This window comes from Neophocaena asiaeorientalis, unplaced genomic scaffold (genome assembly GCF_003031525.2).
Source record: "Neophocaena asiaeorientalis asiaeorientalis breed wild unplaced genomic scaffold, Neophocaena_asiaeorientalis_V1.1 scaffold35, whole genome shotgun sequence".
NCBI lineage: Eukaryota > Metazoa > Chordata > Mammalia > Artiodactyla > Phocoenidae > Neophocaena > Neophocaena asiaeorientalis.
This window is the reverse complement of record NW_020172984.1, coordinates 766,779-779,565: the sequence shown is the minus strand read 5'-3', so window position 1 is coordinate 779,565 and position 12,787 is coordinate 766,779. Positions and strand designations below refer to the sequence as shown.

The 12,787-nt window shown below is 55.5% G+C and overlaps 1 protein-coding gene across 3 annotated transcripts in view; it reads left to right on the top strand.

The window, feature by feature from the left end:
- KCNC4 (potassium voltage-gated channel subfamily C member 4) overlaps positions 1-12,787 on the top strand; it is a 22,678-nt gene that overhangs the window by 1,288 nt on the left and 8,603 nt on the right. For all 3 annotated transcript variants that reach the window (XM_024742136.1, XM_024742137.1, XM_024742134.1), the window contains exons 2-3: positions 1-72; positions 10,970-11,906. The exon at positions 1-72 is cut by the window's left edge and continues 16 nt beyond it. In XM_024742136.1, the coding sequence (XP_024597904.1) occupies positions 1-72; positions 10,970-11,906 (1,009 nt within the window). The remainder of the gene's footprint in view (positions 73-10,969; positions 11,907-12,787) is intronic.

Here is a 12,787-nt window from a genome sequence, read left to right as displayed (position 1 = left end):
GGGGGCTGCCGCGGCTGGCAGCCCCGCATGTGGGCGCTCTTCGAGGATCCCTACTCCTCCCGGGCGGCCAGGGTGAGTGGCAGGAGCCTGGGTCTTCTCTCGGACCGAGACTGACCGACTTTTACCACCGCCTCTCTCCCAAATTCCCCTGCTTTCCATGGGCCCCCAGGGGAATCGTCCTCGCCCCCAACAATTCATCAGGAGATTGCGCACTTTTGCACTCCTGACTGACTTCTTGGACCTAATCCCAGCTCCTGCTTTAAGGCATCCCCCTCCCAGCGAGTGGGGTGCTCTTAGCTGAGCTCTTCCACCCCCTTCTTCCTGGCCTCTCTACATCTACCCCCAATTCCTCTGAAGGACAGAGTCCTGGGGAACTGGAGTGGGGCCTTGTGCTGGAGTCAGGCAGGATTTGGGGGAAAAAAGTGGCTACTGTGGCAGTTCCTTGTGTCCCATCTCATTGAAATCCCCCCAGCAGCTCAATGTGCTGGGAACTATGAGTTCTAGAGAAGGGGACACGGGTTTCAGCCTCTTCAGCCGTAACAGGCAGAACTGGGACCAGGACCCAGGCCTCTCATCCAGGTTTGGGAGAGCCCTTCTTTTTCCCAGGAAGATAAGTCAAGATGCCTGCCCCACGCCACGCCCCTGAGGCTTCCTGGACACCTGGGTTATCCTGGCCTCTGCTGGGATGAGGGGAGAGTCAGACAGGAAGAGCCTAATGTTGCGGGCCCTTGGGGCTCCCGCAGCCAGTGGCCAGCCACAGGCTGCCTGGTGATGATCCTAGATTTGTGGCCGCTTCCTTCTTTCTACTGCAGCACAAACTGGCTTCCCAGAAAGCCCTGGTTCAGGTTACTGCTTGAAATAGGTGATGGGGATGGGGGCAGGGGGGAGAAGTTAGGTTGATTTAGGCAAGATCTAGTCCCTTCCCACCATCCCCTCCCCAAGTCAATCCAGTTTCCTCTAACCCGCTTAGGTGGAAGCGGGTAGAGGGGAAGGTAGGCTTGGGCATCTAAAAGGAAAAAAACACCCATGAAGGATGGCTTTAGATTCTTTAAAAAAGAGACCCTTGGGGGTTAGTGTCTGATCTCATGGATGGCAGCCTGAAGCCTGGCTGGGGTCTGTCTGGGAGACAGGGAAGAGCTGCGTGATGTGTTGGTTCTGGGGACTGCCCCCTGCTGTGGAAGCTGGTAGTTTCCTCTGGCATCCCAAGTCGTCATGTTTCTGAGTCTCAGAGCCCTGCCGCACTCCCCAGCACCTCCTGTGCTGGGCCTCAACCCAGTCATGGAAGAAAAAGTTACACTCCCCCAGGGGAGGGCAGGAGATTGGGAAACGGGGCTGCAGAGGGGGGGCTCGGCTGGCATAAAAGCTCTACCAGGGCACATGCATCTCCTGCGTGGAAGAGGAGGGAGGAGCAGAGGGCTCAGTGGCTGAGGCGTACCATCCCAGGGCAGCCACTGGAAGGTAGGGACCTTTTTCTAGGACTGAGAGCAAAGCTAGAGTGCTGCTTCTGTTTGCCCTGGCTGGCTGTGAGTCCCATGGGCTTCTCATGCAGTCCTCTAACCCTGCTAAGTGTTCGCTCTTGGCTGTGTGCAGGAAGGCAGAGACAAGTGCAGATCCTTCAGGCTCTTTCGAAGTTGGGGGTGGGGGAGGAGAAGGCAGATTTAGCTTGATGGAGTGGGGCAAAGCGGGCAAGCCAGGGAGGCAGAAATGAGATGAGGTGGTTAGGGGCCCTATTTCCGGGCATTCTGGGGCCTCTGAGGACTTTTCATCTGCTCAGGTTCCTCCCCCTTTGATTCCAAGGGGCTGTACCATCAGTGAGTTTATTTTCTCCTCAACTCACCGCAGAGTGGTCCAGCCGGGGCTCTCTGAGTAAGCTCAGAGCCTGGTTAGCCCCTGGAAATCCTCCAGGAGCCCAAGATACTTGGCCCTTTGGATGTAGAATCCCAGCAGCCAGGGCAATCCAGTTGAGGTCAGAAGTTTGGGGCTGGGTTGGGTAAATTCTTCCCACTTAACGAAGAAACCAGGATTCAGGGGTGTTAAGTGTCGTCACAGATCCTTACCTAATAAATAATAGAGCCGGCAAATCACCCCAAGTATCCTGCCGTCTGGTTGTTAATACTGGTGTACGCAGCCATATGGAGCTTTGGTGGCACTCATGCCAGAAGGGGCTTGCCTCCTGAGAGGCACAGGCAAAGGCAAGCCTCCAGCTGTTCCTGGGACATACAAGGGAGAACACAAAAGTTTAAAAAATTAATTGATAAACAACCGCCATTCATTGAGCACACCGTGCAGGTACTTCGCGTTAATCTCTAATCCTCCCAGTAAACTTACAGCGGAGGTATTATCCCCATTTAATAGACTGAGGCTGTGAGAGGGTAAACAACTTGCCTGAGGTCACACAGCTAGAGAGCGGTGGGCTGTGACTCAAAGCCAGGGCTCCCTCACCACCCAGCCCTTGCTCCTCGGGTGATAACATGTTCTTGCCACTGAAGGCGGCTGTTTTTTGAGGTGGATCGTTCGTTACTCTGGTCTGGGAGGTGGCCTGAGGTTTTGTACCTCCTGTGGATGACATCAGAAAACCAGGGGCAGTTGGGGACATCAGAAGGGACACTTACTCGGTTATGCCTCCAGGCCTGAGGGTCTGAGGTGCTGGGTTCTGGGGCTATGCCCGCCCTGCTCTGTTTACGCCAGGCCAATAATACCCCCTGCCCCTGTGCTGTCCCCTGGGTCTGTGCACATACCTTCCCTCCCTCGGCTTCCTCCCTCTGCCTCCCTGGAGGCAGAGGGAGGGGCCTGCAGCACTGCGGTGGGCTTGGGGCGCTCACCGAGGGCCAGTAAGGGCAGAGCATCTCTTTGCATACAGCAGCTGGTCATTTGAGTAGTGCGTTATGACAGGAACAAAACAGATACAAACGGAAAGTGAATTGAGCTGATTATGGGAGGCTGTTGCCTAGCTACCGGCCTGGCCCGCAGAGCCATTCCTGTTCAGGCAGGCTCCAGCCTGGGTGCTCACCCTGCTCCCTTCACAGCGGCTGGGTCCATGGACAGCTGCTGCTGTGGTTCTGTTCCCATGGCCTGACCTGGGAGCAAGCACAGGAGGCAGGCTGGTCCTGTCCCCCTCTGCCCACTGCCCTTGGTCCCAGGCAGAGGGAGGGCTCAGCAATGGCGAGGGTGGCTTCCCAGACTGAGGCGGACCAGTCAGGGTTTGGGCAGCAACCGGAGCTCTAGGATCAGGCCTTCCTCCTTTTCTGAGGGCAGACAGGAGGCCTGATGAATGGGACCCTGGGACACTCACCTTCCTCATCCCCAGTCTCCAGAGGTCCCAGGGGCTGAGCTGGCTTTAGTCCAGATATCGGCCCTATTAAGGATGATAGCTCTCCTTTGGCTAAATCAGTATCTAGATTGAGTTTTCTCATGGCGTTTCCCCTCTGAGTAGAGGAGGTGACACCACAGGATCCCACTGCCCCAAGAGGCAGCTGCAGCTGGGGTTTCACACTGCTTGGGCATCCACTGTGCCAGTTGTCAGGTGCTGGCACACCTGCACTTTTTTCTAATACCTTATCTGACCCATGTGAGGCAGGGATTATTAACCTCAGCTTACAGAGAAGGAAACGGAGACCCAGAGGGGCTTGTTCAACGTCACATCCCTGGTGGTAGAACTAGGATCCAAGCCCAGATCTTGTGCATCCACGTCTGTGCTTGTCCCCTGCTTCGGCCGCCTCCTGGGGCTTCTGCTTGGAGAGGGCCTCTGACTTCAGGAGGGCCCTTCGGGAGGGGAGGGCCCTTCTGCTCTCCTCCCATCCCTTCCTTCACTTCTCCCTCCAAACTAAAGCCCCCGTCTCCTTGCTCCCTAGAATTGCTCACACCTGAGCTTGCTTTCTCTTTCCCTCACTGTGAGGCTTTTTATAGGACAAAAAGAAAGGGGGCTTGGTTAAGAGAAGAGACTAGGTGTTCCGTGGCCCAGGCAGAGGAATGAAACTGAGGCCTTCTCAGAAGGACATGCAGAGCTCGCTTCCTGCTCACACCCCATCTGAAGGCCCCAGCTTCTCCGGCCTGGGTGTTGCCTGGGACCAGCCAGTCGGTGGGCATGACAGGCTTCTGAGTGAGGGCCAGGACTCGCAGTCCCATGCCCTCTGGGTGAGGAAGGGCCAGGAACCTGAGCCCAGGAGACTGGGTGCCCCAGATTCCGCAGCACCCTTAGGGGGGCAGTGCCAGCATGCCCCAGGGCAGCCCCTCTACCGCCTTCCCGGGAATGGGAGCAATGTTAGGCCAAGGGCTGCAGGCCTCCCCCCACCCCTGCCCTGAGGCAGCCTCCCAGTCTCCTCCTGGGTTTGTTTTCTGTTTTCCTCTCTTGTTCTGAACAGACCAACATTTGTCTCTGAACATCTTGTCTCTGGATGATGAGGTGTTTCTGTTTGTCTCCGTTTGGGGTGGGGTGTAAAGTGGGGGAAGGGATAAAATAAACTTGGGCTATTTTGGAGAGTTGGGGGAAGAGCAGGCAGGAACAGAGTTAGGCAGCTGGGCCTTGGGAACCGGGAGCCCCCAGGCCCTTCACCTCTACCTGTGGTCAGCGTCAGCCTGGGATGCTGAGCACAAGGGTACTCAAGCCAACTTTGTTCCTTGGTAGCCAGCCTGCCACCACCTGGCCCAGCTCCCTGCTGGGGATTTCTCTGGGCTGGGTGAAGGTTACTGGCCCCTGGCAGGGGTCCCCATCAGGCAACTGGCTTGACCCACCCCTGAGAGCCGCAGAGTCTTGAGAGCCCAGGTGCCTTGAGGGATTCCTAGGCATCCCTTTGTCACCTCTAGTCCCAGTTAGTGACGCCGATGATCTCTCCTCGTGACAGGCTCCCCAGGGCCAGGAGAGGGGGCAGGCAGTCACCTTGGCTTCAGTCATTCAGAAAACATTTATTGAGCACTTACTACCTGCCAGACGCCAGGCTGGCCTCTATAAATATAAAGACGAGTTAGAGGTGGTCCCTGTTCCTAAAGAGAACCAGATCAGGTGGAGTAGGTGGCAGTTGGGGAAAACCGAGTGACAAGAAATGGTAATAATAATACAAGATAGATCAGGAGAGGGGCCACAGTAGTCTTAAAAAATGAAGTTCAGTAGAAGGTGAGAGGGGGAAGTGATCAATCCCACCTCTGTGTGAGATGAGGTTTTGTTTGGAGGGGGATTGGTATGCAGGGAAGCTTCAACAAGGAAATAGAAGTTAAACTGGGTAGGCCCTGCGTGATAGTGACTTAGCTTCCTTAAATAATTTTTAGAAGGAAGCCAGTTATAAATAAATATATAAATAAATATTCAGTGTGGGTAGTGCTCAACCATGCAGAGTTAGTGAAGAAGGGAATTTCCTGGCCAGGCGACCAGCCAGAGCAGAGATAGGACAGCATGGGACAGAAAGTCTAAGGGGCAGGGGTGTTTTGACACATAGGCAAGAACCTGGAATTGCGTTTGTCTGGATAAGTTCTTGGCCGGTGATATGGACTGGCCTGAATTCCTTCTGGGACTCATCGGCTCTAGGCAGCCACGTGGCCCTGAGAGGCCCCAGGTGCTAGCTTGGCAGGGGCTGGGCATGGTAGAGGCTGGCTCTGACACTGGAACCAGAGGGTCCTGGCTCAGGATGGGAAGGCCCAGGGCCAGCCAGGTTCTGCTCTTGGGCAGCCCCCTGAAGGGAGAGGAGCTGGGGTCCCTCAGCTGGGACCTGGGCATCATAGTACAGGTCCTCACCCAGGAGCCCAGGGACAGCTCAGAGATGCCTTGCCTGGCAGACTTCCTCTCCTTCCCTGCTTCTCAGCCCGCAGGGCTGCCCACTCCCTTTCCAGCACCACCTGGGCACTAGGATCTCACTTCCCCAGAAGGCTCAGCTCCTCATCCCATCCCCTCAGATCTTCCTTTGCAAGTGTCTTTGGCTGTGTTCTCAAATTTCTCTTCTCCTACACTTCATCCTTAATATAGGTTTTTGGGCATGAGTCTTCTTATGTTTATCTGTCCATCTGTCTCCTTGGCCCTTCCTCCTTGGGCTCCCCTCCCCTGCTCCTGCTGATTGTATGCAGTTCCCAATGACTGGTGTCTGTCACCTCCTCCCCACCCCCCCCAACCCAGCCTCTGCCAGATTTCTGAGCCACTCTAGGCTCGGTACTAAGTTTTACAAATATCATTTCTTTTAATCCTCAGAATAACCCTATAAGATAGGTACTCTTATCCCGTCAATACATGAAGTATGCTGGTAGCCTCAGGGCCTTTGCACTGCCTGTCCCCGCTGCCTCTGGAGTTCTGCTGGATCTTCACGTAACTCATTCCCTCACTCCTTCAGGTCTCTGCTTCGATGTCACCTTGGCACTGAGGCCTTGCCTGACCACCCTATTTGAAATAGCTCCCCCACCCTCACACTTCTTAACCTCCTTTCTCTTTATTTTTCTCCCTCTTATACCATCTGACATACTCTACTTATTTGTTGACAGTCTCCTTCCACTGGAATGGAAGGTCTAAGGGGCAGGGGTGTTTTGTTTCCTACTGTTCCACAGCACCCAGAACAGTGTCTGGCACATAGTAGGTACTCAATTTTCCATTTTATGAACAAAGATCTTAAGGCCCAGAGAGGGTAAGTAACTTGCCCAAGGTCTGGGCAGTAAGTTGCAGAGCCGGACTTGCGTCCAGAAGTGTGTGACTTTACATTTCCGCCAAGGACAGTTGTGGGATGGGCTCAGTGAAGGAGGCTGGTCACGGGGCTGGCCCACCAGCTGAAACACCTGGGTCTCTGGAGACAGATGGGTCCCCAGCAGGATACAGCCAGCCAGTGTGAGGGGCCCAAGGGAGCAGGAAGCTCGAAGGAGTAGCACTGTCCTTCAGAGAGGCTAGGACCCTCCTGTCCAGGGTGGCGAGACCCTCCTGTATCCTCCCAGCTGGCAGGAGAGGGGCTGCTGCTGGCCGAACTAGTCCACACAAGCGGTTTTCTGCTTGGGCAGTTTCGGTTTTTGTTTTCTTTGGCTTCACCGTGCGGCATGCGGTATGCCAGTTCCCCCTCCAGGGATCGAACCCACGCCCACCGCAGTGGAAGCGGAGAGTCTTAGCCACTGGACCGCCAGGGAAGTCCCTGCTTGGGCAGTGTTGACTTCCAGCAGAATCCATGCTTCTGTCCCCACACAGTGGAAAGAACGGACAGCTTCGGCCATGGGAACCAGGCAGGTCACTTCTCCCCAGGCCTCAGTTTCATCACCTGTAAAACAGCAGAAAGGGAACTGAATTCAATGACCTTCCGAGTCCCTTTCTCTTCTGTGAAGCAAAGGCTTTGTGATATTTTGGGCTCCAGATCCAACTCGTCCTCAGAAGCTGCGTGCGGGTGTTCACGGAGGCCCCCTCGCCTCCTCAGCTCTGTCACCATTTATTGAGCACTTACTGTATGCGAGGCGCTTGCTGTGTAGAAGCTCATTTAATCCTACAGTAACACTACTGGGGGCACTAGTAGTGTCCCACTTTGTAGCGAGGAAACAGGCACAGAGTGCACCGTTTCCCTGGCTGAGTAGCAGTGCCGGGATGAGGCACCCAGGCAGCTGACCCCAGGGCTCCTTAGCTCTCCTTTGCCCTCAGTCTCAGCTCCCCGAGGCTGCACAGCCCCATGTGTGGCAGGGGCCGATGGGGAGCGCTCTGAGGGGCCCTGCCAGCCTCGCAGGATGGGCCAGGGTTGGGGGGTAGGGGCACTGGATAGGAGGCTCAGGTGTGAGGCCTTGACCTCTAAGCTGGGCGATGCTGCTGCCAGCCGCCGCCTCCTCGCTGGTCCCTTTCAGGTCCCAGTCAAGGGTTGAAAGCAGAATGAAAGCAGTATACCTGCCACGAAAGGGAAAAGCCCCGGTGAAAGACACCGATTGCAAGCAGGGCCACCACTTACAAAATAACTTGGCTTGGGGAATAATTTAGGGCCCTGAAGGGGTACCTGTAACTTCGGGACCCACCTGGGGCAGCCTGCCAGAGCACAGGCCACTGCGTCTATCACCGCTCGGCCTTAGGTCTACCTGTCTGCTCAGGGAGTGAGGGCTTCCTGGGACCATCCAGGAGGGGCCGCAAGGGAGACTGAGGCCCCATGTAGGTTTCATCAGGGAGGAGTGGATTGTCCCCATCTGTTTGGTCAGAGAGGCCAAGAGGAAAGAGCTCTGAGCTGTGCGTCAAGAGACCTGGCCTCAGTTTAATCCTCAACAAGTCATTTGCCCTGTCTCGTGCCTCTGTTGCCCCTGAGAAATGGACACGTGTGGCTCCCCTTTCCCTGTCCGCATCCTCTGAGAGGGTGGCAGTGAGGGGTAGAAGTAAGTAGATGGGATGGTTCTGTGTTTTAAAAAAAAAAAAAGAGTGAACACTGCAGGAATTCAGGGGGTTGTTCCCTAATGCAGGAGGGAGGAGTGGTTTGCACCCACTGGGCCTGCTGCAGAAGGAGCCCTTGGGGTGGATTTGAGGAAGGCACCTTGGCCCTGCTGGTGAGAGAGTGGCCCTGCCCACAGCCCCCGCCCTGCCCTCCCCTCCCCTCCCCTTCTTTCCCCTTCCCTCCCCTCCCTGCGCCCTCTACTCAGCCCCTTGGCAGCTCTTCCTGAACTTGTTTTTCCAAATCACCAATTAACTTCACGCTGGGCTCCCAGGTGGGCCAACTCTGCTGGCTAACTTTTCCCCAGAAGAGCACCAGCTTCTGCTTCCCAGGCTTCCTGGCAGATCTGGGATGTGCTGACCCCACCCCTTACCCCGATGCCCTCTGCTTGGGAGGGCGGTGCCAGGACTCGGGGTTCCCAGCATCACCGTGGCCACTGGACAGGTGCCTCCACCGGCTCATCTCTGGATGGCCCTTGAGAGCCCATAGGCTGGAGCTATTTGCCTAATGCCCATGTCAACCTGTATTGTCTTGACAGCCCCATTTCTCAGGGGAAGAAAACTGAAACCAGCAAGGGAACTTGAAATTCACCTCCATGGGGCAGGGGGAGAAGCAGGCAAGAGAAGCTCCAGGCAGAGTTGTCAAGTGGAAAAGCGTGTCTGTGGTCTGCTACCCTGCTTCTCCTAACTTGCCGTTATCTGATCAACCTGTCCGTGTTCAAGTATAAATAAGTCTTACTGTGTGGCGGGTGTCTGTCTCAAGCCAAAGGTACACATTCCTAAGAGTGAAATAGCAGTCATCAAAGAGCTGGCTGGGAGCAGTATTGACAATTCAGAGAAGACTTTCCTGGGTCTGTGAATTGACCCTGCCTGGGAGGTGTGAAGAGAAGGTACGGCCCCTGAGTTAAACAGTGCTGAGTTCAAGTCTGGTTTCCATCCCTTCCAGGCTGTGTGACCTTAGGCAAGTATATAACCTCTCTGATCTTCAGTTCCTCCTTTGGAAAATGGGATAATGGGGCCTACCTCACAGGGAGGACTGAAGGTGATAACACATGTAGAGTGCCCAAGTATGCCAGGCACAGAATAGACGGGTAATGAATGTTCTTTCCCAAAGTTCCCTCCTCCGACTCGCTCCTGCTCCAGAAGCCCTTGGATGTGCTACTTCTTGCTTTATTTTCCCAGATCCCCCTGTATTCCCCACTGGTGTTTTGCAGTACTAAGAAGAAGTTGTGCCCACCCACCTCACCCGTCTTGGTGCAGACTCCCAGGGAGGAAAGCATCTCTGAGAGAAATCATTAGACGGGGCAATGCCATGGCCAGGTGGAAATCAGAGTGGGGCACGCAGTGGGGGTTGCCAAGGGGTCGTGGGGCCACAGTCCTCCCTCATCTATCAGCTCAGCCCGCTGCTCAGGGAGGAAGCCCATCCCCACCCACCAAGCAGGACAGACAACAGCAGGGGGCATGGACTCCAGCAAGGAGCACCCTGACAGTGGTGAATGGCGTCACATGAATAACAGATGAAGGCTCCGTGACTGGTGTTATTACACGTGCATTTCATCTCCATTCATGATGATTGGACACTTAAACCCAGCCGTTCCTCTGCTGAGTGCTGCTGTCATCATTCTAGCCGAGATCCCAGCAGCTGTCCAGATCAGCTGTTGCCGCACTCTGATCCCAATGGGTGCAGTTTATTTTTTGTTGGCGCTCAGTGTCCCAGGAAATGTCAGTTCTCGGGAAGGGGAGGGTGGCTGTTCTGGGCAGACTACCCTGTCTCCTGCCCCAGAGCAGGTTGTCTTTCTTAGACGCTTCTCACTGTCTGGGCAGTCGGCTCAGACATCCTAGGGTGAGAGGCAGGCAGGAGGGGCTGGGACTTGGGGTTGAGGAGGTGAGTCACGGCCGGAGCTTAATAGGTAGAATGCCAGCCCCCTGCCTCTAGGCATATCCCTTAACGTAGTGGCCCTTGCAGTTCAGTGTGTATCAGAATTACCTGGAAGACGGTTGAAACATTACTGGACCCTCCGCCCAGCATTCGTCATTCAGTAGGTTGGGGTGGGGCCCGAGGCTTTGCATTTCTAACTAGTTCCCAGGGGATGCTTACGCTGCTGGTCCAGGTCACTTTACTGCCTTAAAGCTAGTTACTCGAGGTGTGGTCTGTGGGCAAGCAGCCTCACCTGAAAGCTTGTTAGAAATGCAGAATCACAGGCCCTGCCCCAGACCTCCTGAATCAGAATGGCATTTTAACAAGGTTCCCGGAGGATCTATACAGCCATTACAGTTTGAGAAGCCTCAAAGCACGATCAGGTTAGAGGTGGGCAGAGCCAGGCAGTAGGCAGGGCCAGGCAGCTATAGTCCTCTGTTCAGTTCCTTCCAGCTAAAGGCAGCCTCTAACTTCTGTGTACCATGACAAGGATTGGGACGTACTGCCTTAAAGCACGCAAGCAGAGGGATGAAGACCCTTTGGGGAGGGAATTCCAGCCCCTGACTGTGTACCTTAATCCCACCTCTCACCACCTAACAGACTGCCTGGTGACCCACGGCCCCTCCCCCTACGGGCCGAGGGCCCAGTCCCTGCTGGGTGCATCTGTCCCTGACAGCTGCCGTCACTCTCCTCCCCGCCCATAGGTGGTGGCCTTTGCCTCTCTCTTCTTCATCCTGGTGTCCATCACCACCTTCTGCCTGGAGACGCACGAGGCCTTCAACATCGACCGCAACGTGACGGAGATCCACAGAGTGGGGAATACTACCAGTGTGCGCTTCCGGCGGGAGGTGGAAACGGAGCCCATCCTGACCTACATCGAGGGAGTGTGCGTACTGTGGTTCACGCTGGAGTTCCTGGTGCGCATCGTGTGCTGCCCCGACACACTGGACTTCGTTAAGAACCTGCTCAACATCATCGACTTCGTGGCCATCCTGCCCTTCTACCTGGAGGTGGGGCTGAGCGGCCTGTCGTCCAAGGCGGCTCGCGACGTGCTGGGCTTCCTGCGCGTCGTGCGCTTCGTGCGCATCCTGCGCATCTTCAAGCTTACGCGCCACTTCGTGGGGCTGCGCGTGCTGGGCCACACCCTGCGCGCCAGCACCAACGAGTTCCTGCTGCTCATCATCTTCCTGGCCCTGGGCGTGCTTATCTTCGCCACCATGATCTACTACGCGGAGCGCATCGGCGCCAGGCCTTCCGACCCGCGGGGCAATGATCACACCGACTTCAAGAACATCCCCATCGGCTTCTGGTGGGCCGTGGTCACCATGACGACGCTGGGCTACGGGGACATGTACCCCAAGACGTGGTCAGGCATGCTGGTGGGGGCGCTGTGTGCACTGGCCGGCGTGCTCACCATTGCCATGCCCGTGCCTGTCATTGTCAACAACTTCGGCATGTACTACTCTCTGGCCATGGCCAAGCAGAAGCTGCCCAAGAAACGGAAGAAGCACGTACCTCGGCCGCCCCAGCTGGAGTCGCCCATTTACTGCAAGTCGCAGGAGACCTCGCCCAGGGACAGTACCTACAGTGATGCCAGCCCCCCTGCCCCAGAAGAGGGTGTGGTTGAGAGGAAACGGGCAGGTGAGCTTGGGGGTTGGGAAGGAAAGCCACCTCTCCCCCAGTGGCCAGGGGAGTTCCCAGGGGAAACTCAGCCCTTGGAACTTGGGATTGTGCTTTTATTGCTCTGGGCTTCCCGAAATATAAGGCGTGCCTTTATGAGGGCACAGTATGGAGGCTGAATATCTATTCTCTGATAGCTTCCTGAACATCAGGCTCTGTGGAGTGAGTATCCCCCTAAATTTAGGCTGCTCTGGGCAGTGCGTGGGGCTGTAAATTAGAAGCCTGGGTTTCTAATCCCTTCTTGGCCATTGTGCTGTGTGCCCACAGGCCAGTTACTCACCCTCTCTGGGCATAGACTCCTCACCTGTAAAACGGGAATGCTGTCAATGTCTTACCCCGACTTTGATGAGACCCAGACGAATGATGGACATGAAAGTGCTTTAAGAAGTTAAAACCACTTTACGAATATCAGGCGCTGTCTTTATTAGCTGGAGAGTCGGGCAGCTCTTCTTCTGAGGAGAATCAACACATGAATCATTTCTTTCCAAACGTTCCAGTCTAGTGTCTCTTGGCCTGATAAATGTGATAACGTAATGGCAGTGGGAGTCTGCCTTCTGTTTGGCACAAGCTAGACTGAGTCCTGGGCTCGGGGTTTAACATGGGACGGAAGGGAACCAAGAGGGAGCAGCCCAGGCAGTGTTGGGAGAGGGGAGAGGAAAGGTGGAAGAAACTGGTAGCTGCATCCTGGAACGGGAGGACCTGAGGGTCTGAATCGTGCTCTTCAAGGATGAGAAAGGCCACCCCAGGAAAGCTTGCTTCTACCTGAGTCAAGAGTGAAAGGAAATCGGCTTCACCCACAGCAACGTGAAGTTAGGTTGGAGAGTGGGAACCCATCTGTTAGG